The 25,964-nt window shown below is 39.6% G+C and overlaps 1 protein-coding gene across 8 annotated transcripts in view; it reads left to right on the plus strand.

The window, feature by feature from the left end:
• EPB41L4A (erythrocyte membrane protein band 4.1 like 4A) overlaps positions 1-25,964 on the plus strand; it is a 257,679-nt gene that overhangs the window by 178,786 nt on the left and 52,929 nt on the right. For all 8 annotated transcript variants that reach the window (XM_060143396.1, XM_060143392.1, XM_060143390.1 and 5 more), the window contains 3 exons: positions 1,486-1,577; positions 2,953-3,030; positions 9,132-9,253. In XM_060143396.1, the coding sequence (XP_059999379.1) occupies positions 1,486-1,577; positions 2,953-3,030; positions 9,132-9,253 (292 nt within the window). The remainder of the gene's footprint in view (positions 1-1,485; positions 1,578-2,952; positions 3,031-9,131; positions 9,254-25,964) is intronic.

A 25,964-nucleotide genomic window follows, 5' to 3' on the forward strand; every position in this document is an offset into this window, starting at 1 on the left:
CTTTTCAAGCCCTGCGACCTTTCTGGGTCACTTGAGACTTGCCCTCTCCTCCAGCCTCTCTGACACCATTGCCTTGAGGTCGCTTTTGACCTCTCTCACTTCACCTTCACAAGCATCTTCACTGTGATTCCGTTATCCACTCTGTGCTCTCTCCCTGAGCAATCTGTTTTAGATTCTCAGGTGAAATTATCTGTGCCAGCAGATACCACCTCTCTCCTCAGCTCTACCCTTGCATGTTTACTGGCCCATTAGGTGTGTTGAGTTCCTAGTTCCATGGGCATCTCAGAATCAAAATAGCCTGAACTTAATGTCCATTACCCCCCCCATCCAATTCCCCAATTTTTTTCCACTTGCTGTATTTTACTACTTAGCAGCACCCAACTTAGAAACCTGGGACTTGCCCTGAGTTCCTTCTTCCACCTCACAAGGTTTTGGAATTACAAAGCCTTGCTGTAACATGCATATATTGGCTCAGTTTCCATCACACCCTTTCATTTTGCAAATAAACTCCTAAATTGGACAGCCTCATTCTAGGTGGACTTGGGAGAAATTTCATGCATATAAATGTTCTGTCCTTGTTAAAAGGTGTATGTATAGGGGGAAGAATCGTTTCAGTTGTTCTTCTGCATTGACAACTTTGTGTTTATGAATCCATGGAAACCTTATGCCAGGGGCACTTCTGCATTTGTGACTTGAGTTTGTTTTTTATTTGAGACTAAGTTAGCAATTATATAACTTCACAGAGCTTGTGATTTATTATTATTTTAGTGTGGATACTGTATTTTGCTTGGTTTCCTATTCAGTCACTTAAAAAAATAGTATCTTTTGCTGCACAGTTAAAATTACCTCTAATAATGCCTTTGTTTCTTATGTATTAAAATAGATAAGTAGCTGTGAGATTAAAATGATAGTTAAAATTAATTGTATACCTAATATATGGAACTTCACATCTGTCATGTCATTTAATTTATTTCCCCCAATAACTTGATGCAGAATGGAGAAACTCAGTCCTGAGACATTATTTAACTTTCTCAGATTACACTGCTGTGGTGGTCACACCTCCCAGCGACCCCTCTTGAGATTCTTTAGTTTAAGTGTGGCCTGTACATCCCTGAAAAAAATACAGTTAAAATTACATAAAAACTGGGTTTATGGGTGTCTTCTTTTTTTGGGGAGTTGATTTTCACACGGTCGGTATTTTTCCTGTTTTGGTCGCCCATTGATGACAGAAGAGTTTGCAGTGCTTCAGTGCCATCACTCTGATTATCCGTGGTCATGGGGTGATGTAGAAGAACATAATAAAGGTGATGGCACTAAGATTTACATGGAACTTATATGTTGTATTTTTATCAAGAGATAATTATTTTTTTAATGTGTTAACAGTAATTTCTCTGCTTACTTGAATTTTTGGTACCTAGAAGGGTGGCTGTCATCTGAAGAATGTTGTGGTCTGTAATTTATATTCTCTCTCTGTTTCTCTCTCAGTGCAATGAAACCTCATTCTTTTTTGAAGCTCGAAGTAAAACTGCTTGCAAGCATCTTTGGAAGTGTAGTGTAGAACATCATACATTTTTTAGGTATGTTAATGTGAAACCTTTGTTCATTGTCCTAATAAATGAAAATTGCATTTGTTTTTGTTTTTAAAATTTTTTTTGATGTGCATATGTTTTTATAACAAGAATTCTATCCTGTCTACAAGAAGAAATGTACAGTGTTTCTCTTTTATTAACATTTTTACATGCACACACACATATATAGATATTTTCTTTGCTCATGCTACAAGAAAGGATCAAGGACAATTGCTTTTGACATTTATGCAATAAAAATGCAGCTTTGGTATTGGTGGAAATTAAGTGTTCTACTGTGGACTTACTAAATTTGAAATGACTGTTAGCTTGGAGGTATGGAATGGGTGGCTGGGTATACAAGGCATACAGGATAGACCAAGGTTGGTCATATAAATTTCGTAGGTATTAAGGCAAAGGGGATTGGATGAGGTCACCTGTGGAAAAAGTGAAGAGAGGAGCAGAAAGCCAGGGACTGAGCTGTGGGACCCTCCCAGCAATTAGAGGACAGGAAGAGTCAGCTGGGGAGTATGAGAAGAAGTAAGCAGTAGGGTATGGGAAAATGGAATATGAGAAAGAAAAATGTCTTAGTGAATAAGGAGCTAGCAGCTGCATTGCATGCTCCTGGGAGGTCACGTAAGATGAGGGCAGAGAATTGACCATTGGGTTGTGGGGATCCTGTTTGTGTCACATCCTTATGGTGTAAAGATAAAACTCAATTTTATCAGATAATACTTGAAACTCTATTTTTGGTTTTTAAATTTAAAACTAGATTAACTCTTCCCCTTATTCGTGTTTGATTTGCATGGAACGGTTTCCCCAAATAGCATGATGCTAGAGAAGTAGCCTTATAAAATGACCCATGTCCGTTGTGGAATTTGTATTAAGAGAGGGATAGAGCCCAAAAGGTCTGAGGCATTGCCTCTCCTGTAGTGGGGCTGGGCCTAGGAACTGCACGTGGAGGTGTGTGTTGAAAGTACCCTGGAATGGAAAGTACAAAGAAGAGTGAGCCACCCCTTTAGATACGATCAACTGCCCTGAGAACCTTGGCTTGGGTAAATCAGTGTAGTGACAAAAGTTCCCAAGATAATTTAGTAGAGAAGTTAAATTGATTCACAATAAAAGCTTCCTTGTGCGGGCAGTGATGTATCTGATAGTCTTCAGGAAGTATGAGTGTTTTGACATGATACAGATATAAAATACTAGAATGTCAAGTATTAGCTTAAAAATAATCGATTATTATTCCTACCGATATGTAGAATGAATAAAATATTTTGACTGTGTTAAGCAGTGTTGCACTGTTACATATTTCTACACAGCTTTTGCTCAAGTGTTGCATAAGTATAGTCGTGATTCTCTATCTAATTTTCTTTTAAACATTCATTAGAATGCCAGAAAATGAATCAAATTCATTGTCAAGAAAACTCAGCAAGTTTGGATCCCTGAGTTATAAGCACCGGTATAGGTAAATGGCATTTTTTTTCCTCTGGGCTGTGTGTGGGGTGTGTATGAATAGATATTTAATGCAGCTGTCCACATACATGCATGCACATTAAAGTTTGTGATCAGATTTTTTCCTTATTTTTCCACAGTGCCAATGAATTTGATAAGCAATAGCAGTCTGTTAAACTGTCTTGACAAAAATGATTTTCTAGGTTTAATTATTTCAATTCTACATTAGCTAGGTTAAGCTTAGGGTGTTTAGAATGTAGTAGAGCTTATTATCTTCAGAAATTCATTTTGATCAAGTTATCACTTATCTCTAATTATGTTGTGATTATGAAACAAAGTAGATATTCTGAATAGTAGTTTTTTGGTATTCTTGGGACATTCAGTTGATCCTCTATTGTAACACAATGTATACTTTATATCAGCGGTCCCCAACCTTTTTGGCACCAAGGACCGGTTTCGTGGCAGACGGTTTTTTCCGTGGATGGGGAGGGGGTGGGTGGTGATGGTTTTGGGATGATTCAAGCACATTACAGTTACTGTGCACTTTATTTATATTATTATTACATTATAATATATAATGAAATAATTATACAACTCACCATAATGCTGACAGGAGGTGGAGCTCAGGCGGTAATGCAAGCAATGGGGAGTGGCTATAAATACAGATGAAGCTTTGCTCTCTCACCCACCACTCACCTCCTGCTGTGTGGCCCGGTTCCTAACAGGCCACGGGGGTTGGGGACCCCTGCTTTATATTATGGGTCAAATCAAATGTTTTCTGTAGCATAACGCCTACATATAGTAATGCTAGCAAGTATATCTTAACTTTACAGAGCAGTTACTAAGTGCCATGTATTGTGCTAAATGTATTCCATTTATTGCTTCATTTAATCATGGCAGTCTTATTAACGTTATCCTCATTAATATGTGAGGAAACTAAGGCTCAGAGACGACAAGTCACTTCTCAGGGAAACCCAGCTAGGAAGCAGTAAAGTGGGGTCCAATCCCTGGCAGTGGAACTCCAGAGCCCTTTCCTTTAACATTAGTCAGACTGTTAGCATGTTGCAGGAAAAACCTGATTGTCCAGCAGTCAGGCAGGTGCCTGTGTCTTTTTGAAAATGGGAGCCTTCTGTGTTTTGAAAAAGAATTTGTTTTGTTTCAATTCGTTCTGTTAAGTGGAGAGCCTGTGATGTGGAAAACAGGGTGTTAGGTACCCAGAGGTACGAAGAATTAGATCTCCCCATCTCTGCCTTCAGAGAGCTACAGTATTATTCAGGCAGTAAGGCGGTCCCAGGCCCTATAAAACCCAAGCAGGGTGCAGAAATGGCACTCGGGAGGTGGGACAGTGTTCTGTCAGTTCTACTGGAGACATCACCAAATGAAATGCTTACTTAGGAGACTTAAAAAAAAATCCAGGTGAAGTGTTTGCAAGATAATGATATGCCAGATTTTAATTCCTCTCTTTGATGAACCACTTTTTTGTCTCGCTTGAAGCCAGAGATAATCAATAAAGGAGTGATTAATATTAAATGTTTAGTGCATTAATCTTTACATATTATTCTCTTGGATATTTGCTCATTAGCTGACTTAAAATAACACTTAAGTATTATTGTGTTATAGATGTTCTTGATATTTGTAGGAAAGTATTCATTGAAATCTAAAAATTTAAACTTCAGGTTATCAAGGTTCTTCCCTAGATAGTGATATAATTACAGAAATTTAAGGAAAGAGTATTTACTTTTATATTGAGAAAAATAGCTCATAGTCAGTATTTGGGCTGTTCTTCCAGTTGGGGCATAACACATTTCAAGGGTTATGGAGTGAATGTGTAAATCTGTCTCTTTGTCACTGAAATGAGGCTAGTGAAAAAGCATCTGTCTTAATATTCTTACTGTTAAAAAATGTAATTATACTGTTTAATGTATGCTGTAGTTGGTTTCTACAAATTTACCCATACCTGATTTCTCAAATTTATTGAAATGCAAATGCTGTGGTTATTGGGAATTATTATTAGAAAGTTATTGGATTTTGCCTATTGAGTATCATTTCTTCCACAAAAGTAATTAAAGATAACCTTTGCAAATTGGAAACACTGCTACATCTGTTCAGTTTTGTGGCTGGTGTTAACTGCTTGGTAAGTCTTAATGAAATCCAAATCTCAGTGTCTGTATGTAGGAAGCACTAACATTACACCATCTCTGAAAGAAAGGTGTTTCATCCCACTGCCCAGAGCCAGGCTTACGCAGGGATGGGTCTCTGACTGCTGGGTGGTCGCCAGCACATGGACTGTTAATTGGCAAAAGAGTAATAACAACCAAACTTTAATAAACATCATATGCCTGTTCCTTTATTTTGAGACGTTCTGGAGATATCTCGGAATGAAGGAAGAGCTCTGGAAACATAGGTAGCTCCTTCCTTTACCCTGTAGGCTTTTAGAGCATGGAGGATAACGAATAGCATAACCAGTGGCTGCGGTGTGTGAGTGTGGGTGTCTGTGTGTATAATTGTATATGTGTTTATAGTGGGATGTATGTGATAGAGAAAGACAGAATTCTAGTCTTTACTTTCTCTCTTGCATCTTAGGGCTTGCAGAATACCAAGGAGAATCCAACAGAAAAACTTAAGAGGGGAAGATTAGATAATTTGAGTGAAATGTGACAGGCAATCCTTTCAAAATTTAAAATTAAATTTTGGGGAAAAGGCTGAGCTTAAATCTGACAGTTGACTTCTTTTGTTGATTTAGTATCAGTTACCAATAATCTGAAATAGAGATTGATTAAATCTTTGGTTAAATATTGCGTTGCACACTGCTCTCTCTTTCTCTTAAAAACTAATCTTGCCTCTACCTTTTGTTGAGTTTGTAGGGGACTCCTGGTTTTGATGAATGAATGAGTTGTGTAGAATTTATACTCTAGAAATGACACTTAGACCTATGAACCACCCCTCAGGGACCTTGATGACCTTCTTGTAGAACTTAAATCACACGAGCTTTCCACATTTCATGAACTATGGAAGAGAGACCAAGTTCTCCTGAGAACCTCCTTTGTGTCAGGTACTTTCACCTGTGTTACTTTATTAAATCCATTCAGTGACCCATCAAAGGAGGTATCATATGCTCATTTCTGTAGACAAGAAATATGAGCCCCCCAAAAGTAAGGTAACTGAACTAAAGACCTTTAACCAGTAAGTGGCAAAGTTGGGATTTGAACCCAGGTGTCTTTCCTCTTGTTCTCTTCCTTCTACCCCACTGATGGCTGATTGTATCCTCACTTTGAAGCTGAAGGGCTGCTGGCAGTGCCTCTCATCATAGGATGGGAGTATGTGTGCCACAGTGTGAGGGGCAGGGAATTGGGCGATCCTGGGGACAGTGTTCTGTCCTGTCACTATGGAGAGCCACCGGGTGTGTAAGAGCTCTTTCACCGACACTGAAAATCTCTACTGTTGTCAAGTGCTTTTTGCTACAAGAAAATACTAAGAATACCGTACAGAAGTATTTCTGCTAGGAAGTAGTCTGAACAAGTATAAATAAGGAAAATGAGGCTCTAGGAGATTTAAAAAATCAGCTGCTGAAGGCCACACACTTATAGCAGAGCTGCGTTTTAACCTGGGCTTGTAGCTTTAAACCAAATGGCTCTGCACTCTGTCCCTTTTCCCAGGCTGCCAAGCTGTGCCACACTGACCAGCTGGAGGACAGAAAGCTTGTTCCAGTCCCAGGTCCTGTACAGCCTGTGCAAGATCAGTTTATGTTTCTGGACTTTAGTTTTATGGATCTTGTGATATGATTTTCCCATTTCTCATTTATTCCTGAGAGAGAAACCATGAGGAAAAATTGAATAATAAAGTAAAATCTCATTATAAAATGCCTCAGTGGTCCACATATTATTGGGTTATGTTTTTAGGGCAAATATTTTTCCTCTATGCAATGAAGTACATACTACCCAAGTCTTAGAGTAAGTTTGTTTTAAGTAGATGTTATCTTCATATTCCAAACCATTTCTAATAGTGGAATTTTGTTCTCTATATAGATTTTTAAAAAGATTTTCAGGGGAGAGATGTTGCTATTTGTGTTACCTTATGTACTACCTTTAAAACAAATAGTTAAAACTGTAGAAATATTCTCAAATTGATTATTTTAAAAAAATTATTTACTTGTATTTAGTAAATAATTATATAATATTTTTATGTGCCTGGCATTGTTCTAGAAAATGTATAAATATTAATACTTAACATTCATGATAAGCCTATGAAGTGGTCATTGGTATTATTCTTACTTTAGTAATGAGGAAATGGAGATACAGAGAGTTTGAGTAATGTTTCCCAAGGTCAGAGAGCTAGGATATGACATCGCTGGGATTTGAACCCAGTCTCCAGAACTTGTCTATTAACAATACATTAATATGTAAAAGAAAACAGCAAAATGAAAGCTGGTAAATGATAATTTTCTTATCAAATAACATTATTAGATTTTTATATATTTTCATTATATATAAGGAAAAAAAAAGTAGTTAAATTTCAAGTGAAAGAAAATCTCTCACAGTTTTCCCCCCTACTCCCTCCCCTCCCCCTGGTTTCCATGAAGTCTTGAATATGAAGTACATGGATGGAACCTGTCATTTTAATTCCTCATATCAAGTCATATCCTCACTTAGCCTGATGAGAAACTGCTTTTTATGAGTGTTTTGGGCCTCTCTTTATTTCTAATAAAAGTAGATGAGGTAGTAAGGAGGGGAAGCTTTCACAGAAGAATGTAGGAGGTGAATTTGGCTTTCTAAGTCTTATTTAGTCTCTTTTAGGGAGAGAGCCACCAATATATATTCTGTAAATGTAGGATAAATGGGATTTGTGGCCAATAAAAGACTATTTTTTCTTCCCATTAGGTGGCTCTTAACTGTGGTGAATCAAAGTATTGATAGATAATTAGAAATGCATTTTCTCTGTACCTAAATGATACTTTCTGTCATGAAAGCCAGAGTTGTTCATTGACTCAAATTCAGCTGTGGAATAAACTTTTCGTAGGATGAATGTTGACTGAAATACAGCAAATTAAATTACATAGTTCCTTGAGTAGCTTAGTTTGTCCCCAGGGAAAGCTCTCCCTGTTGCATCCTCACATACTCTTAAGGAAGCGGTACTGTGCATGGGGTTTTAGGCTGCTTTAAATCTTCCTGGGCACTTCCTGACTCAGGTGAAGTGGGCATAATCAATGGTTGATTGTGTCACAGGGTTCAGAGTGAAATCACACTAAGTGGTCCAATTGGGGAGGCTCTATGACTTGCCTTATAAGTACAGCACGGGGACATGTTGATTCACGTAGAATCATTGCCTTCTGTAGTTTAGCCCAACACAGTTTCTTTACTATTTAGTTGTAGAGCTGGAAGACCATCAGCATCCTCTATTTCTAGCTTATCATTCTACTTAAATCAAAACCTAACTCCTCCTTTAATAAATCCTTTCTTTCCTGGTTCTCCCTCTGAAAGATCTTCCTTGTGTCGGCTGAGGAAAAAAAGCGCAACATGAGAGCTGTGAGTTCAGTTTTATCTGGGGCTTACTGAGGACTAGAGGCTGAGAGAGAGCCTCTCAGATAGCTCTGAGGAACCGCTCCTAAGGGAATGAGTGCAGTCAAGCACACACCTCTGTAGAAGGTTGCTACTAGGAGCGAGGAGCAGATGTCTCCGTTAATGCTTTTAGCGCTTTTCTAAGTATGAGAAGGTGCAAGAAACTGGGTTCATAAAATTTTCTCCTGAAAACACCTATCTGAAGGCCTGTTCAGCCACTTGTTCCCAGCCTCATTCCTGATCTCTGTCCTGAACTCCTTTCAGAGTGTATTGAAGGTCAGCAACTTTAGTGGCTAGTGACTTCATTCTTGTAGAACCAGGTGGCGAGCGACATTCTTCAGTTGGCCCTTCTGTCTCACCTAAATCTTTCCTATTAGAGTTTATTAGTTCCTTGGTTAACATTGCAGTGAGAATCAATTGAAAGCCCTATATACTTATAACCTGTGTGAATCTGTGTTTTTTCTTCTCTCCATACACTGCAGATATTCTCCATGAGCTGTGGTGTAATTTTGTGGCTGTGTGGTTTTACCTGTGTTACTCAAAATGTTGTTTTTTCAAGTGGCAGGACAGCGTTACAAATGAGTCGAGATCTTTCTATTCAACTTCCCCGGCCAGATCAGAATGTGGCAAGAAGTCGAAGCAAGACTTACCCTAAGAGAATAGCACCAACACAGCCAGCCGGTAAGTCACAGAGCCCCCAACTCCTCATTGTAACCTTGTGTTTCCTTTTAGGCTCCTGGTGTAGCATACACTTAAATGGTGACTGTAGCCCTGGAGGTTTTTAATTGTTAACAGTAGAATTTTTAATTTGACCCAGAAAATGTCCACGCAATCAGAAATTATTAATAAGCAGGCAGGTAAGCAAGTTGAATCCCCATAGCCTGCTTAATGACTATACTTAATAACTCTTTTTTGAAGGCATTAAATAAAACCTCAACTGCGTAATTTCTTAGTTTGGTGTAGCTGAGATTGGAATTGAAACAAATTCTTTGGCAAAAGTCTTAAAAAAAATACCGTTGACATAAGAGTCTGTGAAGAATTTAGCTTTTTGTTATCGTTGGTCTTTTATTGTGATCTATAATAAAGTGCATAAAGTATACATACTACATACCTATGCACATACACATAAGTGTATGTGTGTTTATATACATATATAAATATATACGCAGGCGCGCACATGCACACACACACACAATTTAACATAGCCTACAGCCCCAGAAGTCCCTGCTGTTTGCTTGGTCACATCCTCACCTTCTCCCTCCCCAACCAGTGAAAACCTCTGTCTGACTGTGTGGTAATTATTTCTTTACTTTTCACTATAATTTTAGTACTTATGTAGCCTTCTCTGAACAAAGTAGTTTTTTTGCCTATTTTTAAAACATTATATAATTGAATCAAGGGGTGTGTTCCTTTGTGTCTTGCTTCTATCAGTGTTATATGTAATATATATATATATAATATATATACTATATATACTAATATATATACCAAATATATATATACTAAAATGCATTCATTTTTCTTGCAGTGAGTTTTCTATTGTATGACAGCTCCTTATTCATTCTACTATTGGTGGACATTTGGGTTATTCAAATTTTTTATTTTTAATGCACACCACTTCTTTAATAAACCACCTCATCAGTCAGTTTCAATCCATGTTCAATGTTCAGAGCTCACGGAATTTTACTCTAAAGTGATCTTACTGACTTTGGTTTGTGGCTTGCTTACAGATCAGCCTTGTCTAACACTCTCCACCGGCTTTTCACATATATTATTTCACTTGAACCTCCCAGTAATCCTGTGAGGTAAAGCAAGGCAGACACTACATTCCCATTTTACAGATGAGGAAGACATGATCCCAGTAGCTAGAAAGGGGTGGGGCTGGGACGAGAGGCCAGATCTCCTGTCTCTTTCTGCCATATTGTATGAAGAGAATGAATTTTTAATAACAATAATTAACATCTGGGGGGTGGTGGTGGGATGAATTGGGAGATTGTGATTGACATGTATATACTAATATGTATAAAATAGATAACTAATCAAAAAATAACATCTGAACATCGAATGACAGTTGGCAAAGCATTATGACAGCTGTTGTTTCATTTAACCCTCGTGACAAGCCTATGAGGAACGTGTTTTGAGTTTGCTCCACTGCTGCTGGCTGTGAGAATGTCACCTGACTTACAGTTTCTAAAGTGAAATTAAATCTGATTGTAGGTCCCCTCCTCTCACTGGGCTGAGAGGAAATTAAATTCTTTCTGATGGTTCTACAGTGGTAAAAATAAGACATGATTTAATTTTGCAATGGATTACCTGCCACATAAGTAATATTATCCCCATTTAGCTGATGAGGAAAACTAAGATTATCAAGGTAATTTGGCCAAGATTACATAATAAGCAGGTGACTTAATTCTAGCTTTAACATTTAATATCTTTATCTTAATATTTTGTGATTATCTTTGAATATGATCAGTCTTAAATCCCATTTGGATCAAGTGCAATGTGGTATAATTGATAAGCAAACTTTCAGATCCTTTGCTATTTCTTAAACACCAGGCCTCATGAAATTATTTTGAGACCAACCAAGAATATCAAAAGCATTCCTCGTGTCAAATCAACATTTCATTCCACTTGAGATGCTGGAATCACACGTGCTTTTTACACAGACCTGCTCAGGTTGTTCCTTTTCCTCTCCTTGTGCTCTTAGAAAAATATCTTCCTCTGTAACACTGTGTCTGTCTGTCTGTCTGTCTCTCCTTGGAAGCCAAAATTCCAGAAGCTGATTTATTTAGGGACAAGGGGTTTTGTTTTTGTTTCTCTCCTGGCTTATGTAGATCCAGCCAAATGCAGGTTTCACAGAGTAGCCTGGAACTGTACTGAGCCCTCGCGTCCGTCTCCCCTCCCCACTAGTGTTGTATTAAAACACACTCCCTCTAGGGTGGAGGCTGAGGAGCTGGATAATGCACAGCCCAGCGTGCTCGAGGGCAGCCTCTCAGCATCAGGCTGAGAATCTTTTAAAAAATGCAGCACATGTTATGCTTTGACTATTATAAAAATACATCCTCGCTTTAGGAAATTGAGGAACCTCAGAACTCCCCCTCCCCTGCAAAAAGAATATCTTTCATGTTCAGTTCCATTCTCTTAGCGCTAACACTATTTTATATAGCCTGCTGGTCATTTGCATATCTTTTCTGCAAAAATGATATAGCGGTGTTTTTATTTACTTTTTTATTTAATAACATATCATGAATATGTTCTAACAAGTTTTAAGTGTTCTTATATAGCACCATTTGAATGTCCAAATAATTTTCTGCTGCATAGATGCATTGATGTGACATAATTTATTCAACCAGTCGTTAGTTTTTGGATATTTAAGCTGTTTCAAAATTTGAAAAATATAAATGTAACTAAAGTGAATATTTTTGGAGTGATATCTCTAAGTATTCATGCTGATTTATTGTATGTATTTTAAACAATGGTATATTTTTATAATTTTTACTAAAAAAAGAGGATCATACAGGGCTGTGTTTAAAAACTGAGACTGATGTATGTACATTTCACTTTGGTTTTGAATTACTTTTGAAGCCTGTGTTTCACAAAACTGTGATGTGTTCTGGGGACCCAGAGATGACCCTGCCCTTGACAGCGTGATTGTCCTGGGTGGGGAAGGACCATTTAGCAATGCCTGTGATGCAGAGTTATTTCAGTTGCTGTCATGCACATATGAAGAATGCTCTGGGGGCAGGGATAATGTTGTTCTATGTTTATTTGAATGTTACATATTCTTTTTTTTTTTTTTTTTTGGTTGTGCTGAGTCTCAGTTGCGGCAGGTGGGCTCCTTAGTTGAGGCTCATGGGCTCCTTAGTTGTAGCATGCAAACTCTTAGTTGCAGCATGCATGTGGGATCTAGTTCCCCGACCAGGGGTCAAACCCATGCCCCCTGCATTGGGAGGTGGATCCTTAACCATTGTGCCACCAGGGAAGCCCCTGAATGTTACATATCCTTTTTCCTCTAATTCAAATGTACTCTGCTTTGAGCCTCAGTTGAACCCAGCTGGTAGAGAGACCCAGTCTCTAAGGTCATGGTGGGGTTCAGACTTGGAGTGGAACAATTGAAGAGGGCGCTCTTGTCTTCACCTGCATCAGTCACTCTGTGCTCCTTATCCCACCCAGCAGGTCCCATTAAGCAGGGCAATTCTGTGTGAATCTGAGCCACTGTGAGTATAAGAGGGGAGGGGTTATTGGTAAGCCTGGAGCCTCCTGTGCTTAGGGTCAAGTCTGCCCCTTTAAGGCTCTGCTGTGGCGGGTGGTGGAGGGGAGTGGCCTGTAGGTCCCTAGGTCACTGTAGCCCTCAAGCCTCCACCTCCTTCCCCACCAAGCCTTTTCTGCCACTCCAGGCAGCTCCTCCAGCCCTGTCACTTCTGATTCCTACACTCTCAGCTCCAGAGCAGCCTCCTTGCTCCAAAGCTCCCTGTTCCTGAGATTTGTTCATGGGTGGCTGGGCAGGAAAGGAACAATAGCTCAAAACGGTAGTTTTTTTTTTTTTTCTAATTATTTTTTATTGACCAAAGAGAAGCAAAAGTATTACCTTACTAAATATTCCTGCCACAATTACTTAAATTTTTATTTGAAAATTTTGACAATTAAAATGGTAGAAAGCTTATTTTAAAACGTAGAAAAAGTTTATTTTATTAGATTGTACTGTGATTGGCAAAAATGGAGTTGTGGTTTAAAAAGAAGATAGATTTAAAAAAAAAAACAACTCTAATGAGGCCAGCTATGAATTTTCATAAATTGAATTCTGGTAGGCTCTCTAAAATAAAACTTTAGAGCTATACAGTTCCAAGAGTCATTGGCATAAATTCTCACCTCTCATTTAACATTTATAGATACTAAAAAAACAAGTTGTGATAGAAAGGAGACTTTAGCTTTTTGTTAGTTTATATCATTAATTTATACTACATGACTTGTAACTTTAGAAGACGTTATTTTGTTTCTCCTGAAGTTAAAGTAATTCAGTCAAACTTGATGACTACTGCCCTTAACCTGTATCTCAGTTCTCTGCAACTTTAAAAAAGCCTGTGCTTTTATTTCTCAGTCAGGAATAATAAATGCCCTGGTAGCTCAAAAGCCATTGTGTTTAGAACCCACCAAGATTAGACCTTGGCACCTCTATGAGGAAGCGCATTCCAGAGTCAGGAGCCCTGCACCCAGCCTGCCTTCTGCCCCACCCCCACCCCACCCCAGAGGAGTTAAGCGCCAGGGCAGGCAGCCAGAGCATTCCTCCAGATCTGCTCGGCAGAGGAGCTTGGGGGTAAGGCAGGAGGCGAGATGGCAGGAAGGAAAAGTGCATATTTTGTACAGCCCTTTCTCTGACAAGCTCTTGGCAGCTCACAAAGGTGGGTTCCTGTCAGAAAAGAGTTTCTGCTGTAAGAAGACAGCAGTAAAGACAGAATGTAAAGGCAGTAAAGACAAAATGTTTAGCTATAATCCACAATTAGCTGCAAGAAAAGTAATGGGTGAAACCATTTACAGTGGATAAACAATGCTGTGATTGTCTGATGCAGCATTTTGAGTTCTTAAGCATATCGTACTGATGAACAGAGAAATAAATAGTTGCAGTGTAGTCTTCAGACAACTGAAAAGCCGGTTCGGGTGACATTTTGGCATTCCCACTCTGAATCTGTGGAAGACGCTGCAGACACAATGCCCGAGGGATCCTGAAAATGACTTGTGAGTGAGGATGGTTCGTGCCTGGTCTGGAAGCAGAGAGTTACTGCTCAGGCCAAGCCAGTGTTTCTGTGCAGGAGAGAGGACCTAGTGTTGCCAATCTTCCACTGTCTCAAGGGAAGCACGAAATTTAGATATTTATAGAAACTTTTCCAGAATTTTAAGTTTTGGCAATTGATTTTATTTTGAAGAAGGTCTCTGTGTGCTAAATCAAACATTCCTAAGGGCCCAGTATGGCTTGAGGGCTGCCTTTTGAGAACCTCTGTTTGACAGAGCTGGTATGAATGGCCGATCCACCTGTCCTGGGGTCTCTATGGGTTTCTGCAGCATCCCCTGTAGAGGTCAGGTTCTACACTCCATGACTCCCAGCAGGAACACTTTGTAGTTGGTAGGTCGGTTGGCCAACTCTAGGGGATGATGGTGCCACACAGGTCTGAACCCCCTAGCAAATGATTCACACGTGGGTAGCTGACCGACCTTTACTGGTGACCTGAGCTGGGTGTAGTCCAAAGCAGGAGAGACAGAGAAATGCTTTGACATAGCGAAGTACAGTTTCATCAATTTGATGTAGTATAAAGCTCTGGGCTGCTGAGACATAGTAATGTCAAGAGAGTAATAATAACTTACTGAGCGCTTGCTCTGGTTGGCACATTATGTCAGACATGAGGTCAGCAGAAACCCAGCTTGGCTTGTGGCGATCAAAAATAGATTTTAAAAAATTATTATTTTTTTAATGCAGACAAAGGCAAGCTATGTGAGTAGAGACTGTGCATATCAGACTGAGCTACATCTGAGAAATCTGGGTTCAGCCTCAGTCATCCCTGTACTAACTGTGTAGTGTGATGAAGTCACTTAACCAGGCTGAGCCTCAGTTTCTTTATGGGTCCAGTGGGGGTATTACTTCCTGCCTCACGGGTCGTTGTCATGCGGGATGGTGTCTGCATTGGGCACAGCATCGTGCCAAGAACGTGGAGGGGCTTGGTACACTTCAGTTTCTTTCTCCTAAATCAAAAGGAGTCTTTCTCTACATAGTGTGGACCAGCCTGTGAGTCCACCTGAGAGTCTTTGAATTATATTTACCATATAGCATCAACTTCACATACAAAGGATAATATAATTATATGAGGGAGGTGTGGCCTTTTATGATTGATGGGTGGAGAGAGTCATTCAAGTGCAGAGAATGGGCTTTGGAAAGACATCAGTTACCCCTGATTTATTCTAGAAGATTGGGTATAAACAAGTATGAGGGAAGTAGGCGAGTCAAAGGGCCCCCTGTGTGTAGGTTTCTCCTTTCCTGCCTGCCTGAAGATCTCTGGGTACACAAGGGCAGCTGTTGTCAGGCAGTATTGGGAGCCCAGAGTTGGGTATCGTCCTACTTAACCTGTTCCTACTTCCCAGAGTAATCATTTTTCTCACCTTATTTTTACCCCTACTCTGTGCTCACCACTCTCTAGGCGCTCCAGCACCACTGGGATAGTCTATGGCTATGAATTGGGAATAACAAACGCGTTACAGTGAATCCATAAGAATGATGAGATTGCATGCTGGTTTTAAAGTTCACATAGTTAATCATTTCATCTTCTGTATAAGGTGGTTTTCCCTATTTGAGGTAATCAGGTACTAGGCCTATCCAAGTCCACTTTTCATGTCAGGCAGGCAGTGGAAACAGAAGACAAAGGGCTAAGCTGAAAGGGCTCGGGGAGGGAAGCAGAGTTGTTGAATGAGGAGTAAACAGAAGCTGGGGCTGTGGATCTGTGATTTCATAAGTCAAGTCCCAACCTCAATAAGCTGTTAGATCAGCAACCTCACTTCTGCAATATGAGCAGGCCTGTTGCTGTGTTTGTCATCACAGAGACTGAAAACTACCTAAATGTCCATTAGTAGGGAACTGGCCTAATAAAATAATAGACGTGTACCCCTAGGAAATACCATGTGTCTCTTAGAAGAAATCTGAGGGCAGGATTTGACGTTGTGTTGGTCCGATTCTATAGTCCCACCACGTCTGCCTTGAAAGGTCAGATCCCCTGAGGAGCTCCACAAGGCAGAGGAATGTTAATGACCAACAGTCATTGAGCATCACTGCATGCCCAGTGCTGTACTAGGCACATGCAGATAGTATCTCCCTCATTTCTTTTAGAAGGGTGCTGTGACTTCAGTGTAACAGGTGAGAAGACAGAGGCAAGGACTTGCCCAGGGCCCCAGAGCTGGAATATGATCCCAGGTCAATTAGAGTCTGCGATGTGGAGAGGAGGAACAAAAAAGAATGTGATAAATTTGTGTCAATATGGAATGATATCCAAGAGATAGTATAAGCAAGAAAAAAAAAAAAAGCCAGGGGTGGGGGCCAGCAGCATGTAATATGCTCCCATTACATAAAAATACAATCAAAAAGAGAAATCAGAAATCCGGAGTGGGAGAGAGATTTACTTTTACTCTGTATTCTTTAATAGCATTTGTGTTTTTACCATTTTGTACTTTAACAAAGCCCTTCAGATACTTGTCATGAATGCCTTAAGTTCACAAGGTGATTTCAAATGTCCGTTCAAGCTTCCAGATGAGGACACTGATATTATGCTAGGAAGCATGCACCATAATTTATGGAAAAAGTAATAGAACGTTACGTGACAGATCATACAAATTCAAGTGTTAGGATTTCTACTGTGCTGTTACAGATACAGCTCAAGTCTTCAAGGCAAAGGGCATAAGACATTTTCATATCTGTACATTCATTTTTTTTATTTTTTTCATATCTGTACATTTAAACGTAGGCCTTAAAGTGTAGGAGATTGCACTGTAGATCCTCGAGTCAGAGCATGCTTTGTTTCAAAGGAGGAAGGCTCATGTAGGACCCACAGTCCTTGGATTAGATGACATAGAGGACAATCACTTTGTGTTGTAGGCAAGGAAACTGAAGCCCAGAGAGGTGAAATGATTTGCAAGTGTAGCAAGTTCTGGAACCTGGAGGGTATCTGGATGAGAATCATTAGGCACTGTGAGAAGTGTCTGGAAAAAGACAGTGACGTAATAACTCTCCCACCTATTGGGCACTTGATGGGTATTGTGAAGTTTTTGCATGTTTGTCCTCTCTAGGTCAGCTGAAGACAGGAAGGGAAGAAATTAGTAAAAATTGTCATACAAGGGAATTGGAGCAAGACATGCTGACCAAGAGTTGTTATGTGGGTAGTTTTGGAGAGGATTTCTAGAAAATTTAGGAGAGTGTTAACTTTGTTTTTGAAAGAGTGTGATTGTGACTGTCCTCCTTCAAACCTGATAAGTCAGAATTAGGTGATCAACTGAGGTGTGGTCCAAATCTGTGACCTCACTTTCTCTTCACCCTAAGAACTCCTGCAACTGATTATGTAAGCCTTTGCATTGAGAAGGCATGTGGTACATTGGCAGGAAACAAACAAACAAACAAACAAACACGTACCTGATTTGAGTAGACTTGAATTCCTGGTCTAACACGGCTGTGACTTGTAACACATCATTCAACATGCTGAGCTTTCACCTCATTGTCCATAAAGTGAAGCAATTCTTTTGGTAAACCTGTGGGAAGGTGGGTGGTATCCTCATCTTACACATGAGGAAACAGTAGCTCAGAAACATTGAATACTTATTCAAAGTTACACAGATAGTAAGAGCAGCAGCAGGGTTTGAACCCAGGTCTTTGGAATATTAAGGCACATCCTTGGAAAGTGAATGGAAAACAAAAAAAGTGAAAGTTGATTTGAAAATAAGTATACATCCTCTGGTTTTCCCACTATTGTGTGATTCCTTTACTTCACTAGATCTGCTTGTTTCAGCAGATATTCTTGAAGATAATGCATTTACAGAGGAGCAGCAAGTCAGTCTCATTTTATATCAAGTCATTTTTTAAAGAAAATATTTAAGTTCTTTGGGACATTTTACCCATGAAAGAGGGGAAATGGCAGTAACCGTGTTAATTGCAAGGAGCATTAGGTTAGGTCACAGAGTCGGGTGTATGGTTTGTTCAAGGCTGTCTTCCTTTGTTGACACCCTTTTCTATTCTGCCTTGAAGCTGATGTTTATTTTCATTCTGTAAAAAATGTCTTAATATATGGCAAGCTGGTTAGATTTTCTCTAAAAAGTTAATGATTCCACTCTTTCTGGGAGTGTTTAGCATTCCATGCATAGCTATCAAAATTAAAAAAGCACGCAAGGCTAAAGGCGTATTGTATATTCCAGTTAAATACCATAGCTTTAGTGAGTTATCATAAATGACACTTTTTATCCCCTTTACCTTCTCATTCAACAAGAATGTATTGAGCGCTTCTTTGGCATAAGACCTGTGATGTTGTAATTAATAATAAATAATCATTTGATGAAATTAGAACACTTACACCATATATAAAAATAAACTCAGAATGGATTAAAGACCTAAATGTAAGGCCACACACTATAAAACTCTTAGAGGAAAACATAGGCAGAACACTCTATGACATAAATCACAACAAGATCCTTTTTGACCCACCTCCTAGAGAAATGGAAATAAAAACAAAAATAAACAAATGGGACCTAATGAAACTTCAAAGCTTTTGCACAGCAAAGAAACCATAAACAAGATGAAAAGACAACCCTTAGAATGGGAGAAAATATTTGCAAATGAAGCAACTGACAAAGGATTAATCTCCAAAATATATAAGCAGCTCAATATCAAAAAAACAAACAACCCAATCCAAAAATGGGCAGAAGACCTAAATAGACATTTCTCCAAAGAAGATATACAGATTGCCAACAAACACATGAAAGGATGCTCAACATCACTAATCATTAGAGAAATGCAAATCAAAACTACAATGAGGTATCACCTCAAACCAGTCAGAATGGCCATCATTGAAAGATCTAGAAACAATAAATGCCGGAGAGGGTGTGGAGAAAAGGGAACCCTCTTGACACTGTTGGTGGGAATGTAAATTGATATAGCCACTATGGAGAACAGTATGGAGGTTCCTTAAAAAACTAAAAATAGAAAACTACCATATGACCCAGCAATCCCACTACTGGGCATATACCCTGAGAAAACCATAATTCAGAAAGAGTCATGTACCACAATGTTCATTGCAGCACTATTTACAATAGCCAGGACGTGGAAACAACCTAAGTGTCCCTCAACAGATGAATGGAAAAAGAAGATGTGGCACACATATACAATGGCATATTACTCAGCCATAAAAAGAAACGAAATTGAGTTATTTGTAGTGAGGTGGATGGACCTAGAGTCTGTCATACAGAGTGAAGTAAGTCAGAAAGAGAAAAACAAATACCGTATGCTAACCCATATATATGGAATCTAAAAAAAAAAGTGGTTCTGCAGAACCTAGGGGCAGGACAGGAATAAACACACAGACATGGAGAATGGACTTGAGGACACGGGCAGGGGGAAGGGTAAGCTGGGATGAAGTGAGAGAGTGGCATGGACATACATACACTACCAAATGTAAAGTAGATAGCTAATGGGAAGCAGCCGCATAGCACAGGGAGATCAGCTCGGTGCTTTGTGACCACCTAGAGGGGTGGGATAGGGAGGGTGGGAGGGAGACGCAAGAGAGAGGGGACATGGGGATACGTGTATATGTATAGCTGATTCACTTTGTTATACAGCAGCAACTAACACGACAATGTAAAGCAATTATACTCCAATAAGGACATTAAAAAAAATAATAATCATTTGGCCTTCATCCCCATTTCTGGCACAGAGCTCCAAAAACACTTGGAATTTCCTAAGTGATAAGAGCCCTAAAGGTGAAAGGAGCATCTTTTGTTATTCATAACAAGCCCCTTTTAACCACACCTGAATTTATGGTAATGAGATGACTTCTGGAAAGCCCCAAACAAGGAGGGGGCGCTTGTTGCCAGGGAAACTAATCTTGAATAGAGGGTTGGAAACTTCAGTCCCATTCCTTGATTTCTGGGGAGGGGAGAAGCACTGGAGGTTGAATCACTCACCAATGGCCAGTAATTTCATCAGTCATGCCTATGTAATTGATTTCATCAATCATGCCTAGGATTTTTTTTTGTAATAAAAACTTAGAAAGGATGGGGTTCTGAGGGGTTGATGAACACGTAGATCTAGATGTGGAAAGAGTGGCGTGCTTACAGCATGGAAGTTCTATGCCCCTTTCCATGTATCTTGCTCTGTGCATCTCTTCGTCTGGCTGTTTCTGAGTTACATCCTTTTATATATAATAAACCAGCAATCTAGTAAGTAGCTGATTGTCTGAGTTCTGTTAGCTGATTTAACAAATGAATTGAATCTTAGGAGGGGGTCTTGGGAACCTCTGATCTATAGCCTGTTGGTCAGAAGCACAGGTGGCAACCTGGACTTGTAACAGGTATCTAAAGTGAGGGCAGTCTTGTGGGGCTGAGCCTTTAACCTGTGGGATCTGACACTACCAGGTAGATAGTGTCAGGATAGAGCTGAATTGCAGGATACCCAGTTAGTGTCTGCTGAGAATTGAAGAATTACTTGATGGTGCTGGAAAAAACACCCAGTGCAGACCCTATTCCATGGAGCATAGGAAATGAATAAAACTTGGCCCCTGATCTAGAGGAACTGCATCATATAGAAAGACTACAGCAGTTATTTAGCACTTGCTAAATGCCAAGCACTGTCTAAACGCTTTCTAGAAATTACCTAATGTAATCCTCATATCCACTATGTAAGGAGTTGGTGATATCTCCATTCTACAGATGAGAAAACTGAGACCCAAAGAGGTTTAATAACTTGTCCAAGATCACACAGTGGGTAAATTGGCAGAGCTGAGAAACATATTTGGGTTTGTATGACTTGTATGCTTAACCACTGTCAGACTGAAGAGGTAGAAACTGAAATACGGGCACACGTGTCAGGTGTCGTGGATTGGAGCAAGGAAAGTTGTAAGTGTCCAGGAGGATAGTTTGCTTATGGCTAAATATGTAATCCATGATGCTGTTGTGAAGGAAACGGATTTTGAAGGACGGGTGGATTAGGAAAGAAGATTTCGAACTGAGTGTGCAGCTCCTGGTGGGGAGGAGATACAAGAGGGCTTCCAAAGGGTTATGTGGGCCCAGGCAGTTTTGATAGAATCAATTTCCAGATTCTCTTTCCTCAGAGCAGTCTGCCTGTGATAGTAGGCTTGCCCCTTCCCAATGGACGTTTTCCCATTTTCTAAAAGAAAGGCAGACGTTTTTCCCATTCCGAATCTGTTACACTGCTTTGCCTTTAAATGTTAAACCTCCTGGGTTGGTGTTGGGAAAGTAAAATGATCTTAATTGTCAAGTGACACATCCTTGCATGTCATTTTCTCATTTTGACTTTCACCAAAATTGGTGGAGGACCCAACTGATTTGCCACCTGATAGAAAATTCAAAATAATTTTAGGTAATGTATCACTACTTGTAGAGTTATAGGTCTACATGTAACTCTTGGAAGTTCTTTGGGACACTGGTGATATCTTTATAACAGAATACTTAACAGAATAATATAAATCTCTACTTAATGTGAACAGGGTTTCTCAGCATTGAAAATCTATCCAAATAAAAATAAGGCAAGGGCTTCCCTGGTGGCACAGTGGTTGAGAGTCCGCCTGCCGATGCAGGGGACACGGGTTCGTGCCCCGGTCCGGGAGGATCCCACATGCCGCGGAGTGGCTGGTCCCGTGAGCCATGGCCGCTGAGCCTGCGCGTCCGGAGCCTGTGCTCCGCAACGGGAGAGGCCACCACAACAGTGAGAGGCACGCGTACCGCAAAAAAAAAAAAAAAAAAAAAAAAATAAGGCAGAATTGTTGCTAAACTGTTTCATTTTAGCACAGAATATTCTTGAATGGGTAGATCCATGTAATCATTGGGAAAACAAAACTACCCTGTTTATCTCATTAAGAATTACTTTTCAATAAAAACTTACTTTTTATATTTAATAATTATTTATCAGCATTCATATGGTATGCTATTAATAATTGTAATGATAACTTGGTTCAGAAAAAATTTTTACCATGTAGAGCTTTATGGTCATGGGAAATAAAACTTTTACCTTATTTCTATTTTTTTTTGTCACAGAAGTAAGATAGAGTGATGAATAAAAACTTACAAGTATAAAACATATTACTTTGGGATACATTTTTGCAGAGGAGATGGAATTGAATTGCAACTACAAGAGAAACATTCTATGAAATTTCCAAATGCTAAACTCATTTCATCTATTTTTAAAATGAATGACTGGGTATCAAATTTCTGTGGTATTTTATTACACTGGTTATATTCAAGAAAGTCATGAAACAGTTACATTTAATTAATTAATTGATTTTTTTCAGTTTTTTTTCTTTTTTTGTGGTACACGAGCCTCTCACTGTTGTGGCCTCTCCCATTGCGGAGCACAGGCTCCGGACGCGCAGGCTCAGCGGCCATGGCTTATGGGCCCAGCCGCTCCGCGGCATGTGGGATCCTCCCGGACCAGGGCACGAACCCGTGTCCCCTGCATCGGCAGGTGGACTCTCAACCACTGCGCCACCAGGGAAGCCCATTTTTTTTCAGTTTTAATATTTTTATTGAACTATAGATGATTTACAGTGTGTTAATTTCTGCTATACAGCAAGGTGATTCAGTTATACATATATATATAAATATATGTTATTTTTTATATTCTTTTCCATTATGGTTTTTTATAGGATATTATATGTAGTTCTCTGTGCTGTACAGTAGGACCTTGCTGTTTATCTCTCTTATATATAAAGCTTATACCTGCTAACCAACCTCCCACTCCATCCCTCCCCCAGCCCCTTCCCCCTTGGCAACCACCAGACTGTTCTCTATGAACATAGAGATTGGAAACAGTTACATTTTAAAATGTCAATGTTTACTGTATGCTGCAAATGGCATCCTTTGGTACTATTTAAACTTTTGATGCAAAATGTTAGATAGCATCTTACAGACATGCACTGAGGTACATCATTTTTCAAATTCTTTTAGTGAGTACTTGTGTAAAAAGCTTAAAGAACCCCGAGTTAAGGCCTCCTAGATATGAACTCAAATATGGAAGCAGAAAAAACCAAAAATTTTCTCAATTTTGCCTGAGTCAAATAAGCCTTTTTAAAGTGATCTTTACACACAATTATATGTATTTTGTATTTGTATATACTTTATATACTACTGTAATTACATCAAATAAAACCTCTAGAGCAGTGGCCTAGCGCACTCCTCTGGAACAGAACCGACTTTAGGTCAGGTGTGGAACTGTCCACCTGTCCAAGACCAAGTGAGCATAAATGGGGGGCTTGAGAAAAGATGGCTGGAGAAGGTTTGTGGTATGTTGCTCTAAATTGTGTCGCTGATGGGGGTTGGGGGTGGTAGGCAGGGGGGAGTACAAGAGAGTACTGGGATAGGATGTGAGCGTTTATTCCGTTTTATTCCCTCAAACTGTGTCCTCCTATCACAGGAAGAAAAAACTTGATATCTAAGAGATTTGCCACACTTCCTGCTTCCAGCCAACCATTCACAGAGAGGTGTTGGCATTGGGCCTAGGAGGGCTGAAAGGAAAGACGGGCTCCCCTCTGCTGTTAGTGCATCTGGCAGCCCCTCAAGCATACGCAGGTGTAGATCACAGGTTCTTCAGTTGGTACAGCCCTTTTGTTCTACTCTGAGGGCCTGAAGTTCTTCAGTTGGTACAGCCCTTTCGTTCTACTCTGAGGGCCTGAGGGAGTAAACAGATGCTGAGAAGGGCTTTTCTTGGTTTTGAACCTGGCCTTCTGACCTGCAAGGAAGTGTGTTTGCGACCATCTCTCAGTGTGTGTGCCTCTGTAGCTCGGGCAGAGGATGAAGTGCTTTCATCTCATGCTCCCAAGTTGACCGTTTTGGTCATGAGGAAAGCAGAGGGATCCAGGAGAGTGCTGCATCAGGGAAGAAGAAATTGGAAGCAGACCAACCAGGGAAGGGATCTTTCGTGCATAGACATATTTTCCTAGCATCTTTCTCATCTGCACCCACTCTTTATAATCTACCCTACAGCTTTCTAGTAGAATGCCTTGTTTGATCTTGCAGTTGACATGTAGCAAAATCAGTGTCTTAAAAGTCTGTATGTTTATGGTAAAGAAGTAACTGTTTAAATATCACCCTTGGGATATTTGAATACAGAAACAGAGAAGCAGGCTGCCTCTTTGGGATGAATGGGCTGATGTCAGGCATTTGAACTTTAAAAAATTAGCCACTGGACACTGAAACACTTTTATTTTCCAAATCGTGTGTTTTGAAATTTAATTGTGTTTTATGTAATTTCATGAGTGTCAGTTCTGCCAAATATAAAACCTTTCATGATGATAGGGAAAAAAAATGAATATATGTGAGGTTTCCGTGGTCATTTTACTGTTTGACTGTAATTCATCGTGTTAGAAAAATATGTTTTATTTTTGCTAAGTTGCTCTACCATCTGCCATTTTTTTCATAGTAACCCAGTCTAAAGTTGGTGAAACCAAGGCGAAGTGATTTTGTACTATCAGTGTGAAAATGAGAGCTAAAATGTATTTCCAGTTATTAGCTCATTCTTAATTCATGAATGTCACATTTCTTCTGATAAGTCATTCTGGGTCAGATAATATGAAATCAGATTGTCTTCACTGAAACCTAATAATCTGTTGTGCTGGGAATAGTTAAAATCTGTCCTGATTATTTGTCTCAAGCATCAGATACAGTGTTTTAAAAACATAGATCAGAAAAGAAAATGAAAATAAGTGAGATGAAATTTAACCTAAAAGTTTACAAATGTATCATATTTGAGAGTTTTAAAAATGAATTCATGTATATATTACAATGCAGCTTAACTTATTGGCTATTTGTTCTTCTCCCCATTTAACAGAAGAAGGCATTCTCTCTTTTTTCTTTTAATGTCACACGTTCATCCTCCATGCCTACTCTGTAAATTCAAAGCAATGGCAATTTAAATAACATCAATCATTTAACTAAGGTTGACAGGTGTAAAACTGAGCTATGAACTTTGTGAAACTCATAATACTATTTAAATGCAAAGTGTTTTTGTAATTGAACATCCATATGGATTCAGCACCACATCTTGAAATCTTGACATCACCGGTTGACTTTTAAGAATTGCCCCCAGACCAAGTAGCTAAACAGATCCTGGGAAAGTTGATTCTGTTTCAGACAGCCACTCTTCTTGATCCAAAGGCGAGGGTCACTTATGATGAGGACGCTCAATCGTGAACAGAGCCAAACCACAGAATAGCCTGGTCGTGGTCCGGTGCACACAGGCTGGAATCATTTGCGTATAGGGTGTTAAAAAATTAACAGACAAGACCATGGAGCTATGGACACCGGCACTGCACTGCTGCCTAACTGGTAGGGAATTGTGTGCACCCGTATTAAGCTGTAGTGTCTAACAGTCCAGAGACAAAAATGATCACAGGTCATGAGCTAGATTTGGCTTCTTAATAAACTATAGCAGTCTCCTGATAAACTTATTCTTCCACATGTGACCAGTCTCATGAATAAAGCCCTTTGTCTCTTCCCCTGCCCGGGCCGTGCCGTGCAGCATGCAAGATCTTAGTTCCCCCACCAGGGATGTTCCCTTGCCCCCTGCAGTGAAAGCGCAGAGTCTTAACCACTGGACTGCCAGGGAAGTCCCAAGTCCTTTGTCTTTTTAGTGTGAACAATATGGAAA

Source organism: Lagenorhynchus albirostris, chromosome 3 (genome assembly GCF_949774975.1).
Source record: "Lagenorhynchus albirostris chromosome 3, mLagAlb1.1, whole genome shotgun sequence".
NCBI classification, from domain to species: Eukaryota; Metazoa; Chordata; class Mammalia; order Artiodactyla; family Delphinidae; genus Lagenorhynchus; species Lagenorhynchus albirostris.